This window comes from Mixophyes fleayi, chromosome 12 (assembly GCF_038048845.1).
Source record: "Mixophyes fleayi isolate aMixFle1 chromosome 12, aMixFle1.hap1, whole genome shotgun sequence".
Taxonomy (NCBI): domain Eukaryota; kingdom Metazoa; phylum Chordata; class Amphibia; order Anura; family Limnodynastidae; genus Mixophyes; species Mixophyes fleayi.
In genome coordinates, this window is record NC_134413.1 from 49,543,800 (window position 1) to 49,565,571 (window position 21,772).

General features: G+C 39.2%; 1 protein-coding gene across 1 annotated transcript; it reads left to right on the plus strand.

Moving 5' to 3' along the window:
• Positions 1 to 8,710: 8,710 nt before the first annotated feature.
• On the plus strand, positions 8,711 to 21,772 carry EMC7 (ER membrane protein complex subunit 7). The gene is made up of 5 exons (XM_075193169.1): positions 8,711 to 9,088; positions 11,366 to 11,485; positions 18,199 to 18,337; positions 19,962 to 20,042; positions 20,173 to 21,772. The coding sequence occupies exons 1-5, from the start codon at positions 8,808 to 8,810 to the stop codon at positions 20,320 to 20,322; spliced, it is 771 nt and encodes a 256-aa protein (XP_075049270.1). The 5' UTR covers positions 8,711 to 8,807; the 3' UTR covers positions 20,323 to 21,772.

Genomic DNA, 21,772 nt, shown 5'->3' on the forward strand with positions numbered 1-21,772 from the left:
GATCTACAGTATCCACACATCCCCAGGAAAGTACGAATCTGCTTCTGGCTCTGCGGCAGAGTCATGTGTTGTATGGCCTCAATCCTGTCGGTTGTCAGGTGTCTTAGCCCCTTAGGACACTGCCTCACTAAGTATTTGACCTTAGTCTGACATGGCTGTAATTTATCCTTTGCCACCTTGTGCCCTGTTTGTGAAAGATGAAGCAACAACAATTTAGTATCATGTAAACATGACATAAAAGAATCAGAGCACATCAACAAATCGTCCACATATTGAATTAGAACAGACCCATTGTGGGGTTGAAAGGATTGCAAACAATCATGTAAGGCTTGGGAGAAAATACTGGGGCTGTCAATGAACCCAGGGGGTAGTCTGGTCCATGTGTATTGCACTCCCCGGTAGGAGAATGCAAAAAGGTATTGGCAGTCAGGGTGAAGAGGGACTGAGAAGAAAGCAGAACATAGATCAATGACAGTAAAGTGACTAGCAGACGGTGGAATCTGCATGAGGATGACAGCTGAATTCGGCACTACGGGGAATTGGCTCTCAACAAATTTATTAATTCCCCTTAAGTCCTGAACTAATCTATAGCCCCTCCCCCCACTCTTCTTCACAGGGAAAATGGGACTATTTGCTGTACGAATTAAAATCCCTTGTTGTAACAGCCTCTCAATAACAGGATATACCCCTAGTTCCACCTCCGGTTTTAATGGATACTGTGGGATTTTTGGAGCTATCCTACCACTTTTTAGATTGACCATGACAGGGGCTACGTTTGCCATTAGTCCAGTGTCCTGTCCATCTCTGGTCCATAGTGAATCTGGTATTTCCAGCAACATCCCCTTTACTTGAGATGGACTTTGTTCTATAACAGGAGAGTGTAACATTAACCTTTGAGGAGTGTCCAATATATCCTGCACCTCATGTGCGACCTTCTCCGGTATATCTAAGAACACACCATCTGAAGTACAGTATATGACACATCCCATTTTCCATAACAAGTCTCTTACCAGCAAGTTAGTAGGAGCCGCCGCAGCCAAGAGAAACGAATGCTTAGTATGCAGGGTCCTGATAGTAACTTCAGCGGGTTTAGTTAGTGGATAATGCAACACTTTTCCCATTACCCCCATGGCTGAAATGGTTTTATTGGTCACTTGTAGATTGAAAGGAGAGGTTATCACAGATCGTGCCGCCCCTGTATCTACAAGAAAGGTTTGTTTCCTACCAGCTATGTCAACTATCATTGTTGGTTCTTCTCTCAGACTCTCAGTTAACCTCACTGGCTGTAGACTACAGGTATGACCTGACCCCTAGCGCTGACTATTGCTTTCCCGCGCAGCATTTGCGGCTATAACAGGCGCAGGTAACTGTGTGTTCTCTTGCCTATGTGTGTTTCTCCATGGAGGATACCTATATGATTCCCTATCCATATGTGTATCCTGTCTTGCTTTTTTACAATCTCTTGTGAAATGGCCTTCTTCGTTACACTTGAAACATCTGATTATTCTATATTTCTTATTATGTGGGTTGTATGCTGGTGGTTGTGTATGCATCCCCTCTAGAGCCTGTATCGTTACCGTCATTAACCTATCACTTTTCACTTCCTTTTTCCTAAAAAGGTTTTTGTCATGCTCCACAGCAGACTCCCTAAGAGAATCTACTGTGATGCCTCTCCAATTAGGTAATGTGGTTTGTACTCTCGTCTTTAAATTTTCTCTAAGGCCATCCATTAATACTCCTACAGCTACCTCTCTGTGATGTGGGTCCTCACCTATGTTGGATATCCCAGTAAACCGTGTTATCGCTGCTATAGCTCTAGTGAAGTAATCTGAGGCTGTTTCACTATCCTTTTGTTTTATGGTGAAAATCTTACTCCAATTTACTACTACTGGAAAATAGATGGCTAAGTGTTTGACAATTTGTTCTATATTTTCTTGGTTAATCTCATCAGTCAAGGTGTCATCTTCATCCAACAAACAATCTTTAATACATTTTTGTATGTCAGTATGGGGAGAAAGACACGCCCTCAACACTACACGCCAATCCTTATCGGTTGGTTCGTGTGCATTTCCTAAGTCTTTAACAAATTTCTGACACTTTGCCAACTCTTTTCTAGGATCTGGGAATTCAGTCATAATGGAATGTAATTCTGATCTAGTCCAGGGACAATGCATTGTAACATTTCTTAAAGGAACTACACCATCCTTATCCGGTTTCCCATTGGGAACTGATATTGTGCGGACTAGGTATGCACCCACTGGTTCACTGGTTTCAGAAGTCACTACCGGATCTGCTGTTTCAAGATTTAGAACGCTATCACTCCTAGTGATCACACTACTCTCACCTATCTCAGCCATTGCTCCTTTCCCATACTTACGCTGAACCTCTAGCATATTAACAGCATGAGCAATGGCCGAAATCACAGTGGGTTCATCTTCTGATACTTGTTTTAAATTGGCTTAAAACAGGATACAACTTAGCAATTTTCCTTTTTTAAGTTTTAATAACGGCTGTACTTATCGCTCCCGCCAGATAAGCTGGTGGGGGCGCGCTTGCCACGCTTCTCAACGGCTACTTCCGCCGTGCGCGTGCTTTTCGCCACGCCTACTTCCGCTGTGCATTCGCTGCTCTGGGCAAATTCTACTATAGAAAAAGCCTTCTATTAAAATAAAGCACTGTGTCTTGCTATCTACCTAGCTATTGCTCCTTCTCACTTTGGATCTAACGGAGCGGTATAAAGCAATATTCCTAGCGTGTCTTGCTAGCTACCTAACTATTGCTCCTTCTAACTTCGGATATATTGGAGCAGTTTAGGACAGAAATTCCCTGCAATATAGAGGCAAGCACTGAATCAGCGGAACGTTCCCATACCTATCTATATGTATCTGCAATCTGCTGCATTTAAAGTGGTCATTATACCGGGATCTATCTACAATAGTGTACAGATAGATAATCCTTCATGCAGCACTATCATACTATATTATATTAGCAACTCTTTTATGATACTACCAAAGACTAATCCCTTATAAACACAATAAGAGGCAGAATCACTCCATCAGTGGATTTTAAACACATACAATTGTTTTTAAATGAGGATAGTCGGATTTATTTTTCTTTTTTGTTTGTAATAAATAAAAGTTAAGTTTTATATACTTCTCTCTATTCCCAACCTCAAAATAATAGAGAGTACTGTGCACCTAGGCCATTTCTTTCTGTTTCTGGTTCACATTATCTATCAATGGCTGGTGCACCCTCTGTACCTATAGGAAATAAATATTATCTTTCAAGGTAATAAAAGAGGAGTTACTCTTGTTCACTGGTGCGACATAACCTTCGTTTATCTCTACAGCTATACGATGGATGCCAACACTTGTTTGGGTGGAACGTTTCCACCTGTTATAGGATTCATACATCCTGAACATTTTTTGTTCATATACACAGTGGTCATAGTGACTTTATGGAATATGCAAGTGAATGGAATTGGCTACTTTTATAATGGAGGCAGTAGAAGTGGCAGTTTGGCTTACCACTGTATACCAGCTCAATTCAACCTATATTTGGTTTTGGATCTGTATTTTTTACAAAAATATGGTAAAATCACATAATTTTGCTCTTTTTTCCAGTCATCTGCAGTCAATTTTGACACCTCACAGGTCACAATATTATTTTCATACACTTTCGGACAAAGACTGCAGGGACCTAGCTGGATGCTAAGCGACAGACCAACGACACAAACACACGGCAGTTCATATCACATCTAGGAAACATAGTGACACAGCAGTGTCAGAAAAGACAAATGGTGCAAGATGGAATTGTCCTTGGGCCCTCCCACCCACTCTTATGTAAGATAATGAAAAGCACATGTACTGTTTAACAAACCAAGCACTCCAGCGACAAGGAGTGCCACTTTTGTGGCTGAAGTGCTTGGTTTGTTTGGGCCCACACAAAACAAGCTACCAATAGCTTAGCTGCCTTAAGCCCAACAGTGCTTGCTGCGCTTCAGAACAATACTACAGAGGAGGCCTTGAGGCAGGATAATAAATATGTCTAGTTTAAAGAACAGCTAACAGACCTGAGAAAACAAATGGGTGTGTCACTGGCCCCTCCAGACAAGATTTGGAAGATAAAGACAAGGAGATCGCCATCACCCAGAGCACTCCTATAACACACTTGGAGATGGTGAACCCAGTGACAAACAAAGTATGTGGTCACACGTACGAGAAAGAAGCAATTGAAAGGATGATTGAAATCAAACTTCAGCACTTATAGCACATGAAGGTAACATTGGCGCACGGTAGCTGAAAGGAAAAGTAGTGCAAGATGGAATTGTCCTTGGGACCCTCCCTTCACCCTTATAATGGATCTTAAAAAGGACATGCACACTTTAACAAACCAAGCACTTCAGTAACAAGGAGTGCCACTTTTGTGGCTGAAGTGCTAGGTTTGTTTGGAACCCCACAAAACAAGGTAACAATGGACTTAAGGCAGCTAAAGTAACAGTGCTGTCAATGAACTCTACAGTGGCAATCTGTTGTCATCACCTTCAGCCTAATCCTCACTCTCATCAGTGTGTACATCATCCTAATACTATTATAATAATAATAATTCATCCCTGCAGGAAACCACCATTACAGAAATCTCTGTAACATAAATGTCAAAAACAAAAATGTAAAAATAAAGCTTTTACCTTTTTAAAGAAAAAAACACATCTTTAATAAAGGTGAAACTTTACTGTAGAAAATATAAAATTGCCAACATGTCATTTTACCCAAATATTAATAAGCATTCCAGTATCAGCTAACTTCCTTCTCTCAGCTAGATCCCAGCACCTGCAATCTACACTGTCATCATCCTCACCCTCATCAGTGTGTACATCACCCTCACACAATACTAATTCATCCCGGCTGGAATCCACCATTACAGAAGTCACTGTACTTTGATCTAAATTCCAGTAAAGGCCTTCCTCGTGGAATTTGTAGTTCATTTTACGACAGGGCTGTCACGATTTTTTTCCAAATCTTTTAGACCAGATCAAGGGCTAGATTTACTAAGCTGCGGGTTTGAAAAAGTGGGGATGTTGCCTATAGCAACCAATCAGATTCTAGCTTTCATTTATTTAGTACCTTCTACAAAATGATAGCTAGAATCTGATTGGTTGCCATAGGCAACATCCCCACCTTTTCAAACCCGCCGCTTAGTAAATCTAGCCCCAAATGTCAAAATGTGCTGCTGAATCATCTGCATCATCCTTGGGTCTCTTAGAAAAACTTTTTTTCCCTAGCACCAGTAATGTGAGAAACTGAAAAAGGGGACACCGTCGTGCAGGTACCATTTCAGCTGTCAACTTGCTCACCAGGAGCTCATTGCATCTCTTCTGTTCTGGGACAGTGGGAAATAAAGAGCAGACATAGCTCTTAAACCTAGGATCAAGCATAGTTGCCAAAATGTAGTGATATGATTTCAAACCGGTTGTCATCGGTATGCCTCTTAGTGAAGCCGCTGATACACAGAGTAGCCTGCCTTGGAATAATCTGGCATTGTTGGGTACCTGCTGCTGCTGTTCCTGCTGCTGAAGGCAATTCACCAACATAGTGGGCTGTCACAGTCATATAATCTTTAGTTTGCCCAGTTCCGCTTGTCCAAATATCTGTGGCTAAGTGTACAGTGGGTAGAATGGCATTTTGTAGCCCAATAATTACATTTTATGGAACCTTCTGGTAGAGGTGAGGAATTGCTTTTCTTGTAAAATGGTGTCATGATGGAATTTGGTAATGGAGACACAGGACCTAAATTAACTGTCTAAAACCAGCTGTATTAATTGTGGAAATTGGACACAGATCTAATACTAGCATAGTCGCCATGGCGTCTGTGATCCGCTTTGCAACTGGGTGACAGCTTTCATACTTGCTTCCTCTTGCACAGGATTGTTTAACTGTCAATTGTTGTAAACTACTAGCAGTCTTCTTCTTGGTTTACGTCTGGGTTGAAGATCCACCCCCCGCAGCAGCAGTTGGACTAACGCTCAAGAATTCTTCAGATTAATCCTAGATAGAGGAGAAGTCATCTAGCCTTAGTATCTTGGATGCAGGACTAATTTCGGTCACTAGTGAGGATATTGATGAGGAAGGTGTTGTCGATGTGGCTTTGCAAACACTACAAATGGCTAGAAAACTGTTGTTAGGAATGGATAAAAATAATTCCACACAAAAGATGTGGATTTTTTGGTCTTATGCCCAGGCACGACAATTGCCTTCTTCTTATCACTGGCAAGAACTGCTTCCACTGGTGCAGGACTTACACAAACAACATCATCCTCATCAACATCCTTTTTTGCGCCGTTGTCAGCTGCACAAACATCCCCCTCATCCTGTTGCAAATACAAAGCGGTATCCTACATATGTGTATCACCGCCTACACTAAGAGGCATACCGTTGACAACCTGTTTGAAAAACTAAGGGATGTCATTGCAACATGGCTTATTCCGCTTGGACTCTCCTAAGGATATGCCATTTGTGATAATGCCACCAATATTGTGAGAGCATTACAGCGGGGACAATTCCATCAGATTCCCAGTTTTGCTCACACAATCAACTTGGTGGTACCGAGCTTTTTAAAAAATGACAGTGACATGCAGGAGATGCTGTCTGTGTCCCAAAATAATTCGGGTCATTTTTGACATTTTCCAACAGCATGTAGGAGACTGCAGCTGCTGCAAGAAGAATAGAATTTGAGGGGGAATGTACTTTAGTCCAGCGCAGTGAATACTTTCCATGTTGTGCAAGGTGCTGAAACCACTCTAAGTAGTCACCTGTGAAGTGAGTTCAAACACTGTTTGCTTGAGTCAAGTGATTCTCCTAATTAGACTTTTAGAAAAGCAGCTAGAGAAATTGAAGGAGGAAATGAAACAAAGTAATTCCGCTAACTATGTAGGACTTGTTGATCAAGTACTTTATTAGCTTTATAATGACTGAGACTGGAGTGACAAGAACAATGTTACTGAAGACTGGAGAGTGACAAGGACACTGCCACCCCTCCTGTTTCTGTATTAGCTATGGCACAGTAGAATGTGAGTGGAGACTTTTAAAAACACTGCCAGCCCTAATATTTGAATTTCTGTTTCAGCACTAAACACTGGCACCTCTTCTATTACTGTGTGAGCTAAAATAACACAGTACAATGTGACTGGAGATTTTTAAGAACATTGACAGCCCTATTATTTCTATTGCAGCACTGACAATGAGCAGTGGATCGAGCAATCACACTTAGACTGTAGACTGGCAACAACACTGGGACCTCTCCTGATTTTGTGTGCTATAACTCAGTAGAATGACACTGGAGACTTTTAAGAAAACTGCCACCCCTCTTCTTTCTGTTTTAGATATGACGCTGCCCAACTGCACTAGAGACTGCCAAGAATCCTGCTACCCCTTCTGTGTCTCTCTGTGAAATGGCGCAGAATCTCCGTGAAGGGCGGTACCTATAGAATCCAAAACTTGCAAGATTCGACGATGCAATATAAATATATACATACATATACATATACACACACACACACACACACAGATTTCAAGTGAGGTGGCAATCAAGGATTTCAGTCAAACTGCTGTTATGAAAAAAGGTGTTTTAATCCATTCTGACCCAACGTTTCCGTTTACAATTTTCCTCAGGGACATCATTGTAAAAGTTGTAAACCGAATTGTTGAATCAGAATCAGGGGCAGGCTGGTCTGGGTGGCACGGGGGCTAGTCCCATAGTGGGCTGCCCTGGGCTGGCTCACTGGGCCACCTGCATTTTATTTCCTTTCAAATGTTTCTAATAGGCCACTGAGTCGAGTCTTAACCCCCCTCCCCAGCTGAAATTTGCCAGCCCTTCCCTGATTAGAACAGATTAACACACCTTTTTTTTCATCACAGCTGTTTGATTGAAAGCCTTGATTGCCGACTCACTTGGGATCTATATTTTGTACCATCTATACAAGTACTGAGGAGTGCCAAGCTTGAATATACTGTATAGTTTATATATATATATATATATATATATATATATATATATATATATATATATATAATATATATATACTGCCTCTCTGTCTCCCAACAACTATTGTCATGCTCATGAGCATATATAAAGTAAGCTCTGAATGACACAGCAGTTATAGCATACTTGCCAACTCTCCCGGATTGTCCGGGAGACTCCCGCATTTTGCGAGAGTCTCCCGGACGAGTGTGGCAATCTCCCTGATAGGAAGGGGGAAAAATTTAGTTTAAACGCCGCGATTCACCCGGAATCGCGGCGTTTAGCCCCGCCCCCACTGTAAAATGACGCGATTTGCGTCATTCCGTCACGGGGGCGGAGCCAAAATGACGCGATTTCGCAGCCCCGCCCCCTGCACGCCCACGTCCCAGCCGGCATCTCCCGGAAAAAGAAAAAAAAATGTTGGCAAGTATGAGTTATAGTAAGATATGTACTTCTCGTCCAGATCCTTCTAACATTGCTGTGGCTATTACTGGTACAAGTAGATTTACCTTTGTGATTTGTAACTGGTATCTGAATTACTATTCTGCATTAACTATAAACCATTGTTCTCTGTTCAATCGTCTCAAAAAAAAATGAATTACAATCCTACCAGGTGTTTATCTTACGTTTACGCTGCGCTGGCGGCCATTTTTTTGAAGACCAACTTTTCCCTTTAGGTTGAGACAATTGGATCAAACAAAATGACTTCTAAGGTGGAGAAATGCTATGACGTCGCTGAGTGCATCCTTGTGTAACACGAACTAAAGTATTGTATTCAGAGTTGGCCGCAGATGGAAATCCGGACCGGAAGAGGAAGTGTAGGACGAGAAGTGTCGGATTGTGCTCTTTCACCAGTCATGGTTCTCTCTGGTTCCAGGTGGCGCTGCCTTCCTTTGTTTCTCTTTGCTCTGGTGTCGCTATGTACAGCGGACTCGGAGATATTAAGCCCAGGCTCTTTGGCAGACAAGTTTAAGGTAGAGGGCAGGGCTGTGGTGCCTGGGGTGCGGCCTCAAGACTGGGTGAGTGGGGCCCGGGTCCTAGTAGACGGAGAGGAACATGTCGGTTTCTTGAGGTAAGACGTCTACATTTATTTTTGGACCGATGATCCTTACGTCTAACATGGCTTTGGGTCATTTTACCTGGTGCATAATGTTTTGCTCCCGTGTGTACGACTGAATTTTGCAGTCTCCTGCACTGAATTGAATTGTTAAAAACACAGTAATACAGTGCAGGTGACTTATGTGATTCAGTTAATTGCTTACAAATTCTAGTACAGCCAGTTCAAGTGTGTGCAATTGATTGCATTATATTCCACCCACCCTGCACACAAAAAAAAGAAGACAGCTTTTAAGTTAAAAGATCAAGAATGAGCGCTAATGTAGCTCCAAACAGCTGCCCGAGGTACACAAAAGGAGCCACCAACTCCCTAAATAGACAATATATAACAGAAAAGTGTAACTCACGGTGCTAAAGGAATCACATGCAGTGGAATGCCAGCATATATGGATAGCTGTAACACATAAAATAATACACACACAGAGTAGTACAGTCCCAACAGGTGTATAGATGTTTAAAGTGCCTTCAGATGATTAGTCCCTCTTCCAATTGTGATCTATGTGGACAACTGATGTGAATAACCACGTGAAGGGGTCCCCGCAGGGTAAACGCTTACAAGACGCTTTCTTTAGGCACAGCTCATCACACAACCATCTGATGGTACATCCAAAATTTTCTTCCACACAAAACTCCAACGATAAGAGATATATGCAGAAAACAATCATAGCATAATACCGTTTTATTTAGAATATTTAAAACAATATACAAATTCTGATGTGCTTCTAGGAGCGTACTCCAATGTAGAATTCAAATAGCATTTCAAAAGGGAATAGGAGTGGGTTTACCCTATGTCCATCCGCTTCCACACCATCAAAAGTTGAATCTTGGGGTAGTCCAGAAGCAAGGCAATCTTTTCCTGCCTAGAAATATAACCTCTTGGACTTAATTATGTAAAACGTCAAAAACTACTCCAAAACTAATGGTCAGAAACTTATGTTAAGTAGTTGCAGGGAGGTCACACACAGTTATTAGTTTCACAATAAGTAATCCTTTATGAGATTGTTTAACAATTTTAGATAGTAACTAATAAATTGCCTTTGTAGCCTATCCTTCAGGAGTGCTTTCCTAGGCAAATTAAGTTATGTTTTATAGGAAATGGTTACTACAAGCTATATTTGTCTGGATACCCATGGTGGATGAGAGTAAATAGAGCATCCAAAATGCAGGTGGTATTGGCCGTATGGAACTAATAGGTACCAGACCCATTCATGTTATCAGGCTTTAGAAAAACACTAGAAAGGTGATTTTTAAAGCCTTACACTGTTTAAAAAATAAAATAAAAATAAAAAGTCCATGAACAAAGCAATGGAAACTATACTTTTTTTCCTAATTAAATACAATGCTTATTTAGCTTATAATAATACCTCACATTTATCAATGTTCGGCAAAAATGAAAAATAGTTATCAATCCTTATCGCATGGATAAGGATTTAACTATTTCTCAAATTTATTAAAAATGGATCACAGAAACAGCAGTTCCAATAAACTGCTGTTTCTGTGATAAAAAAAAAATCACACTTGCCCCTCTCTTCGGGACGCGCTGTCTCAGGATCTCCTCCTGGTCCTCTTCATTTTTTCTTTACACTGGAATTGTGCATGTGCAGTTCGAAAAACTGCACATGCGCAATAAAACATCCCCGCTCTGTCTCTGCAACTATAGTTGCAGAGAGAGTGGTGAGTGACAGGGAGGTATCATGTGATCCCCCCACAAATGCGCTGTCCAGCTCTGCTCTTCGGAGCAGAGTTGACAGCACTGTAATCTGACAATTATGATCATGTACGCCAGCTTCAAGACAAGTTACCGAAAACAACTTTTTTTCGGAACTTGTTAAATTGCGGTTGGGAGCAGTCACCATACTGTAGAATGGTGACTGCTCCCGAAAAGGAATGCAAAGCAGCAGATATCCACGATATCTGCTGCGATGCACCCTTCTTAAATATGCGGTGGACACAGAGGGACGTTTTTTTGTGGTTTTTTATGATAGTGCACTATTGTGCACTTATCATGATTTGTTAAATATGCCCCTTAACATCTAAAAAAATAATTTGTTTAAATTTGAAATTTCACCCATGAGTCTGCTTTATAAATTTAAAGTGTGACAATAAGCGTTTGCAGTATTATATAAAATCTTTGTTACTTTGCACTTGACTATACTCTGTATAGCTGAAATTGAGGTGATTACAAGTTTTAATGATCTCTAGTTACTCAGTTTACTTTCTTGTTTATATATAGGACTGATGGAAGTTTTATGGTTCATGATGTTCCTTCTGGTTCCTATGTGGTAGAAGTTGTGTCTCCAGCTTATCGTTTTGAACCTGTCCGTGTTGATATCACATCCAAGGGTAAAATGAGGTAACTACTTTTACCTTTGAGTGTTCTTTCTAGACCCTTTATTCCTATGCTGTATATTTATAGTAAATAGAAGGCTTATTTTCTTAATATTTATTACTATTTTGTTTGCAAGGATTCTTAGTTTTAAAAAGTTGGTGTCTATATTTTTTTAGGCTAATGTTAGATATATATACCAGCTTTTAAATAATTTTAATTTTGGTATTTCTCAGTCCATTATAGTCTGTAGATTCCAGGTTCCTGGTATATAAGTGCTGTATTTTGTTATGTCAGGACACTATATACAGATGTGGACAAATTTGTTACCCTTGGAGCACATTGAAACAATACTTCATTCCTCCTTTTTTAAAAGCTATTGGCTCATATATTCCTGCATGTCTTTTGTATGTCATAGAATAAAGCAAAGAAACAGTACAATTATAAATTATTGCTTATTCTCCAAAGATATTCTTAAATGGGCTGGACAGATTTGTTGGTACCACTTATAAATTAGTGGATTATAGTGATATTTCAAACTGATTGCCTTCTAGAATCGGCATCACACACGTCTTCAATTTGTAATCATCTAGTCATTCAGCCTATGTAAAGGGATAGTAGCCATTCTGCTGTTTGGTGGCATCGTGTGCACCACACTGAACATGGACCAGAGCAAGCAATGGAGAGAGTTGTCTGGGGAGGTCAGAAAGAAAATGATAGTCAAGCATGTTAAAGTTAAAGGGTAGAAGGTGATCTCCAAGCTGCTTGAGGTTCATGTGACTATAGTTGCAAATGTTACTAATAAGTTTAAAGTTCATGGGAAATTAACCGACCTTCCTGGATGTGGCTGCAATAGGAATATTGACCCCCAGATTAAACAGAAGGATAGTGAGAATGGTAGGAAAAGAGAAAAAGGAAAATTTCCAGAGACACAAGCTGAGCCCCAAGGTTAAGGTATATCAGTGTCTAATCGCACCATCCAACGCTTTTTGAGCAACAGTGGGGTCCATGGAAGAAGACTCAGGAGGACTCTACTTTTGAAAGAACAACATAAAAGCCAGACTTAAATTTGTTCAAATGCATATTGACAAGCCACAATGCTTCAGGGAGAATGTCCTTTAGACAGAAGAGTCAAACTGTAGCATTTTGTCAAGTCACATCAGCTGTATGTTCACAGGTGAAAAAAATTAAACTTGAAAAGAAAAGAACACCATACCTACTGTGGAACATGAAGGAGACTTGGTTATCTTTTGGGGCTGTTTTTGCATCTGGTACTAGGTGCCATGAATCTGTGCAGGACACAGTGAAATTTCAAGACTATCAAGGCATTCTGGAGCGAAACATATTGCCCAGTGGTCAGAAAGCTCTGTCTGATTTGCAGATCATGGGGTCCTCCAACAGGATCATGACCCAAATTGCGTAACTAAAAGCACCCATGAATGAATAAGAAGAAAGCATTGGACTATTCTGAAGTGTCCTATGAGCCCTGATCTGCATCCTATCAAACATCTATGGAAAGAGCTGAAACTTGCAGTTTGGAAAAAGGCACCTGTCAAACTTGAGATGGGTAGAGCAGTTTGCTCAGGAAGTTTTCGCCAACCTAGCTGTTGACAGGTGCAAAAGTTTCATTGAGCGCTACAGAAATGCTTAATTTCCAGCGATTGCCACTAAAGGTTGTGCAACAAAATATTAGCTTAAGGGTGCCATCATTTTTGCCCATGCCATTTTCATTTGTTTTATTTAAAATATAGCCTGTTCAACACTTGCAATTGATTAAAAGCTTTTTCACAAGTGCGCTGGGAAATTGGGTAAATACAAACTGTTGTACCTGTAGCATTTATGAAACAAAGTTTAAAATCTTTACAATCCTGGATAAAGTATTTTTAACAGTGTTACAATTTAAAATGCAATGGTGGGAACTAACCCAAAAAAAAACAAAACAATTATGCTATTTTTAAATACGGTTTTCAGATATTAACAACTGAAAATAACATTCAAGGTAGGTATATTGGAATGTACCCTGATTATTTTATAATTTACTGTCAAGAAGTAAATACATTGTTTGAGACACCGATTTTAAATACTGATCAAATAAAATAAGGTCTTGCTATGTCTCGGCAACCCTTATAGTTAGCTTTCACCACCCATTATCCAAAAAAACTGCTTGTTGGAGCCCATGCCAGAACAATGATCTTTCAGGACTTTAGAGGTAAGAAATGTGAAGCTGATGGATTATATTATCTAAAAACACATATTGAATTGTTGAGGTGAATAAAAAGTTAAACATTTGAGAAGGGGTGGATACCCTTAAACCATAGTTGTCATTATTGAACCTGGCATGTTCTGTTAAGCATATTACAGTGCTGAATATGAGTTTGTATTTATGTACAAAGACAGATATTGAAATGTATTTGTGTAACCACAGCCAATCGCATCATTTAACATCATCAGCCGGTGGACATGGATGTAGCAGGATCTCCTGGCTGAAGAGTGCATCATATTGGTGAACGTAAGGCTATTATGTGACTCTTTTTAGCCAGGAACTGCCACATTGTGTCTTGGCTGTCTGCATTGATTGGTGCAATCCACTGGTGGTAGTCCAACACCTTTCAATTTATTAAGCGAATCAAACTGCTTACATTTTGGGTACAAATCAATTTAATGTGCAAGCCATTAGAGTATTGTAGCTCTTGACTTGACCAATTGCTTTGTGTCTTAACGTTTAATTCAGTTTTAGGAAGTTTTTAAGTTTTGATCCTGTTCACAAATGACAACATTTTTGCCGTTTTGCTTGCATGCACAGTTTGTACTTAACTGTTTAAAAAGGGTAATATACTGTGTTTTTGATGGCAAACTGTGGTTGGAATATGTGAAAATAAAGCAGGCACAAAGGTAATGCAAAATATATAACCTTTTTCGTTTATTTTCACAATTTATATTGAATTTCATAGACAAATTTAGATAAATTTCCGGAGAGCCTCAAATCCCTGCTCATGGTCAGTAACTATGTTTGAGTGTTTGGGACCCAGTTCACTTACAGGAAGCTGTTGCATGACTTTTGAGACATCTGACAGTCCACATATGTGTTTCTCGCGCCACTGAAGGCACTATTGGGTGCTTACCGTAACACCAGTTATGTCATCACAGCTGTTACCCACTAGGAAAGGCTGGGGACTGCTGCCCTAGGGCCTGGTCACTCTCCCTCTGGTACTAGGGGCCCCTGGAAGCATTGCTAGGCAGGACTTTTAAAGATAAATCTCCTGCCCTAGACTTCTTTGCACCAGAGGCGGAGAGGAGGCTGAGCGCCCAACCCTCCCTGGCAGCTCATGGATCCCCCCTGCCTCTGGCTACGAGTGTGAAACTCCTCCAGGCTGATAAAGGTGCAAGCTGCATGGCTCAGCCTGGATTGGTGTGTGTGTGTGTGTGTGTGGCTGATAAAGGTGCAAGCTGCATGGCTCAGCCTGGATTGGTGTGTGTGTGTGTGTGTGTGTGTGTGTATATAAATAATAAATATATGTAGAAAAAGTGGTAAGCAATGAAGGCACTAAAATGATAACACGTGATAAGTGCAAAATAACCAACCAGTGATCAATCAAAAATAACACATACAGTAGGCAACTCCTTATCTTGAGCACTTATTTGTAAGTGCAGAAGCTCATACTGTAAAACGAAACAGAAGTACCGCAAACATTGCATTATATGTAACACAAAATATTTTCTCAATTTCTAATTCAATATGGCATTGTACCACAAGTGAAATGATAAGCTTATCTGATGTATATAAATTTTGTGGGAGATGATTGAAAAGTCTATCTTATTCTCATATCACAGCACCAGGTCTCAGCATGAACTAGAACTCAGAAAAAAAAGGGGTACTATAGTGTAGTAGGTTCTGATACAGCTACAGTTATACTATTCAGTATCAGTATAGGCGTACCAGGAATATATTAGATATGAAGCATATAGCAGAGAAGAACTGCCAATATGATTAAAAGGAATATTTAAGAATGTCTGTACATTATAAACATAAAAGCACAGCTTATCTGAATCACTCCAAAGATGTCCCAATTCGGGAAAAATCAATTCCCTGGCCAGGAGGATAGTCCCAATGCAGGAGATCCAGACGCAAATCTTGAAGTCTTTCAGACTTTATCAAGAGACCAGCAGTGATGAAATGGCAGCCCTCCATGGAAGGCTAAATAGTCCCGAACCTAATTAACAGGCCAATACCGTGCCTCTGATGGCATACATACAATACAGCCAAATGTTCTTCTGTCCATCCGGTCACAATAGGTAATTTATTTCTTCAATTGAGTTTTTAAAAATTTTTTGTGTGAGCTTGTCAATAGAATCGCTAATGACTTAATTTAAAAATACCTGAATTGAAAGCAGTGTAGCGATTTTTAAGGTTTTTTTCAAGACTGAGTTCAGGGTCAGCCAGTTCATATCTTGTTCACTATGATTCCTATACTCCTAGGAAAAGAACATCACTGTTTGCAGCTGGTACAAAATGCAGAGGCCAGACTATTGACTAACCAGTCACATTCCTGCCACAGAACACCTTTCGCCATTGCCTTCATTGGCTGCCTGTAAGATGATGACTTTGTTTCAAGATTGGTTTATTGACATTCAAAGCCCTACATATCCAGTTCTGTGTACTTAAAGTGGCTTCCACTCACTCTCTTCGATCCACAGATGGACTACTAACATTGCCTAGATCTCACATACTTCATTTGGTGCTCGAGCTTTTAGCTTTGCAGCTCCTACTCAATGGAACCCTCTACCTCAGTGTTGGGTAACCTGTGACACTCCAGGTGTTGTGAAACTACAGGTCCCAGCATAACCTTCCAGCAAAAAGCTGCTATATATTGGCAACGCATGCTCGGGCTTGTAGTTTCACAACACCTGGAGTGTCACAGGTTAGCCAACACTGCTCTACCTAGTACAGTCCATGAGGACCCCATTCTAGAAATCTGCAAAGACAGACTCAAGACTAGTGACCGGTTTACCGAAGCTTTTCATTAAAGCTCTTTCCTGTAGTTTATTAATCCTTTTATATAAGTTTAATTTGTATCATGGTTTTGTTTTTTTTTTGTATGGAATGTACAGATATAAAGCACTTCGGTCCTGTTTGGAGAAAATCACTATATAAATGTAGTATTTAAGGTTTATTCTCTAGGTTCAGAACATTCCTAATCAGGGGCTTGCAGAATCATAACTGCTGCATTCTGGTCCAAGAGATATTTCACAAATCTGTTGAAATTATCAGTACAGCTTACAGTTCAGGCATCCACTGAAACTTGAACTCCTTAAGCAAGATTCATTGTACCTGCACAGACTAAAAGGTACTAGGTCTAATAGCCTGAAATCAGAGGGGGGAGCTCCTTTGTTTTCACCACTGCTCAGAATATTGTATTTTTTTTTTTTTTTTTTAAAGATGGCTTTTGTGGATACCTCAACCAAGTACAAATTAGGTTCAAGTAAGCTGCTCTGTGAACATTCCTAGGTCGACTCTTGTGGGGCTGATTTGACTATCTGAAAATTTAGAAAAATCTCAAACCAAAGCAAAATAATCTGTTTCCTCCTTGGGACTTGAAAGTTAATACTTCAAGCCTTAACAGACATCCCTTTCAATCCTTTACCTGTAGTTTCAGAAACAATTCTTGTATTTGAAGACTTTCCTAGTGGCTTCAAGCTTTCAGGTTGTTGGAACCATTGCTGGTTATTGAAGATAAAAATGATGGAGGTATGTGGTCAAATTGGCCAAGCCATTGGATGACTGGGTCACTGGGGGCTTAGTAGTGCGGTCGGCAGCTGTCCACATGCAAAGGTTGATAGGGGTCATCTGCAAGCAAGATTCATGATGGTGTCCACAAGCAATCCATCTCTTACGATAAGCTTGTTTTGTGGCCACTCACAGATATTGGGCCAATTTGCTATCACCAGTTGTGATATTGGTGGGCGTATGGCCAGCATAAGCCCTGTAAATAAAAAGGATTTGAGTAAACAAACACATTAAATTTTACCTTCTCATGTTTTACATTTAACGTGTTGATCTAACATTAACTGTCTGAGTATCTGAATCATTAGCTCTGTTATGTTTTGTACTCAGTCAGACAGTGTTAGTACGTACTGGAAGGACTGTGGGTGACAACATGCTGCCTTCTTGGTTTGTCCGGCAAACTGTAGTTAGAAAGGATAGCTTCCTTCTGATTAGACAAACCTTGCCATCAATTTAAAGAGCTGGCTGCCATTTCAAGCCAATAGATTGCATCTCTTCGTCTTTTGACGCTGAGCTCTTAAAACAAGCTGACCCTCAGAGGTCTTAGCCATTAGTAAGTAGAACTATGCTGTATAACATGCAGAGGTTCAGTGGTGCAGGGTTGGTTGCAAAAAATATAAATGACGATGGAGAAAATCCTTTCAGCTCAGTTTTGAATGGTTAATTCATGCAAGACAGCTCAAATAATGTTAATGTGAAGACTCCATTCTGTAGTTTTTATTTTATATTTTAAAATGGCCACGAAAACGTATTCTTTATTTTTCCGCACTGTATTCATTACTTTTATAATGGAAAATAGTCTTTGTGAGCACTTTACAGTACATTTTGATGTGACAGTGTCTGGTTAGAAGGATAGTCATATGAAATGATTGTTTAGGCACTATATAAAATTCAACACTAACATTAATGTTGATTTTTGTGTTTTGTATTTATTTTTTTATTTTTTTGTTTTCTCCAGAGCCAGGTATGTAAATCACATCAAAACATCAGAGGTAGTTCGTCTGCCATATCCTCTACAGATGAAGTCCTCTGGGCCTCCATCTTATTTCATTAAGAGAGAGACCTGGGGCTGGACAGACTTTCTTATGAACCCAATGGTAGGTGTTTGTACTTATCTGTTCTTGGGATGTCTATTATTGCCCTACAATATGCTTGCAAAAATAAATGCAGTATATTGTAATTCTGAGTTCATTGCGTTTTGCTGCATGTAAGATCACCAACAAAGTGCATGTAGTCTAACATGAGAAGATGCTCTTTATACCAGTATTATGTACAGTAACGACTTTCTCAGCAACTGTACTTATCCAGTGAGACTTAGGTCATTATTCACAGTCTGTGCGACTGAAAGCGCTGTATTAGTCCTGCAACCGTAAAAAGGCAGAAATTTATTGACATAATCTATCTTTCCTACTTAGAGGAGATTTTTTTTTTTTTAACGTACAATGGTGACGGCTTATAAAAACCTATTTGCCCATGAAGTCAGACTTTTTTTCTTCTTCCATCATAGTATCAGAGCTGTGTTTTGTATTTATTTTATGTATTGTATGCCTTGTACTAGCAGAAGCTTTTACTTGTAACATCCTCCTACGAGCAATTTAATTATCTAGGTTTTTAGTTTGCATTTTTAATTTATAGTATATACTGTGAGTCAGTAATTAAGAGAACAAAACTTCTGCTTTCTTAGCTTATTGTTTAATTTTTTTATTTCTTTCTGGGGGCGGCAGATTTTGTAAAATGTCACCTAAATTGATGTACTTACACCATGCTCTTCTATTTAATGATTTCGGGCATGCATTTAGCTAGACTAAAGAGAATGGTAGATCATTTCCTATGGAGAGGAGAGAGTGTTTATTTCCAGGAACTTAGTAGATAGGCATGGTAATTCTTAAAGCTTGAGGGGAGGCCTAGTATTTTTGTTGATAAAACATATCCGCTCTTACTAGCTAACTCGTATTCTGGGTTACAAATGGTGGTGTAAGAGATCTACAGTTTCGAACAAATAATATCCTGGAATTTTTTTTGTTTGTTGTCAAATGCCTCTATAAATAAGATACCAAAACATAGTAAATCAATACCCTATTTGAAACTATGAAAGCATGTAAATTGTTTCTGAGATAAATCGTTTAGAATTATATTTTGGTCATATTCATCTTATTAGCATCACTTAATTTGAACAAGCCATTTTGTATATAAACCTCACAGTTTGAGCCACTCTGATGGGTATATTTACTAAACTGCGGGTTTGATAAAGTGGAGATGTTGCCTAGTTGTCATTTTGTAGAATGTACTAATGGTGCTGATGGGTACTCCTCACATTCCCTCTTTTTATAGGTTTACTTTGTTTTAGCACATTTGTATTTATGACAGGAGATTGCATTCATATGTTTCAAATTTATACAGTGCTTATTCTAAATACAGGTACAAGATATATTATCAGCAATGTTTGGGTATGTGTAAAGTCTTCAGGATAAGTGGATTTTTAAAAACTCAGAGTACCATGCCTTAAATGTACTAAACACCCTTCACATCCCCCTGTATATCCCCCCACATCCCCCTGTATATCCCCATACTGCCTCTGGAATATATTTCTGTTACTTAACGCTTTTTCTTTGTAGATTTCACCATGCATTTTACCCATTTTATGTACTTTTATGGAGAAAGAGGAAACAATTATATAGCAAAAATCATGTAATCCTTCCAACTTTTGTTTCAATTGTACAGGTTATGATGATGGTCCTGCCTCTGCTGATCTTCGTGTTGCTTCCTAAAGTTGTGAACACTAGTGATCCAGAAATGAGACGGGTGAGTAAGAGTAATCTTCTTCAAGATTGCAGATTCAGATTGAATAAATAAGCTTAGTTTGTACAAGTGGTGAACTCATAGGACCTCATTATACATCACTTTCCCATCTAAATGCATATTTTTTCCAAAGGAAATGGAACAATCCATGAACATGCTGAACTCCAACCCTGAGCTACCTGATGTTTCTGAATTCATGACTAGGCTCTTTACCTCAAAATCCTCCAGCAAATCCAGCAGTGGTGGAAAAGCGGGGAAGAGCGGAGTCGGAAAGAGGAGGTAGTGATGGTAATCCACACCGGACTGACAGCCCGCCCCATGGAATTCTGTACACCTAACAAATATTGTCCATTGTGTGGAATTGGCATACCCCTTTTTTTTCTTTTTCTTAAATCTCTCTACAGGGAAATGTTTAAGTATTATTTGTGCTTTATTTTGTCTTATTGTGAGATTTGTTTTCTTTTCTTTATCCTGTGGGGTTGAAAGGGGGGGGTGTGCGATGCAATTTCATGATCAATGTTCCAGTATATAATGTAGATATATATCTTTAAATACATCAATATCTAAATATCCATGTGAAATATATTTCAGCAACATGCCTTCTGCTGATAAGGGTTGGTCACTTAAATTGTCTGGATGTAGTAATTATTAGTGCTCACATCATGAAGTTCATGGATGTATAACTATTGACTTTTTATTGTTTTTCATTCTGTCCTATTTTAATGATTTTCCTTTTAAAGGGGTTTACAAAAACATAAAAATAGTAGTGCTGCTAGAGTCACAGCATTTTTCAACCTGTTATTGACAGTTACTATGCTATGACTGTGTATTAGGAATATGTTTGAATAGTTAGTCTGTTTCCAATATGCCTTCAACAGGGATTCAAGGTAGAAATATGCCAGAAGCACTGTACACAGTAAGCTTTTTTTTTTTTTTTTCCCAAGCTTTACTCCATTTTTAAAATCTTGCCGAGTCACTTTGTCGTGGCTTGCTTATAATTAGTAGAATATCACAAGGAATGAACAACACAAGACAAATGATTAGAACCTATTAACTTTTGAAATTGACATATTTATACCGTGTGTTTTTAAATATATTGCTAGAATTGGCTTCACATTGCAACATGACATTATTTATTTGTTTATGGGTAAGACAAAAGAATGAGAGGTTTAACCAATAAAATATAAATGTATTTTTAATCCTAAGGGTGTAGTAGTTACCATGTTTGTGTGGTCAAATGTTTGCTTTATTGTGGTAACGTGCAGCTGCTCCTGCTGGAGTGTTCCTCAATCATCGGTGATGGGCAGTCCATTTTTACTGTGTTGCATATAATAGCTGATAGAGGTATCCTCAACCACGCTGATTGAAAGAGCTGTTATTTTAGGATCTTCTAGGGACAGTGTCCAAACACCAGATTCAAAGCCGTCACTAACTAACATTTTTTTTTCTTTTTGTCTTCAACAATGATGTTCATTACAAAAACTTTGGAAAACATTTCTTTTTCTTGGTTTTTCTTTTGAAATAAAGCCCTGTTCATTCTTTACATCTATTTGCTGTTGCAAGATTAATTTAATTTGTTGGTAACAAGATAATAAACAAAGGAGAAACTGATTTTTCTCACTGAATTTAAATGTTGTTAATGGTCAGTAAATGTGATTGTATTTCTTTGAATGAATGGAATTTGATATGCTATGTAAGAAAAAAAATAACATTAAAAAGAAAAATGCACCCTG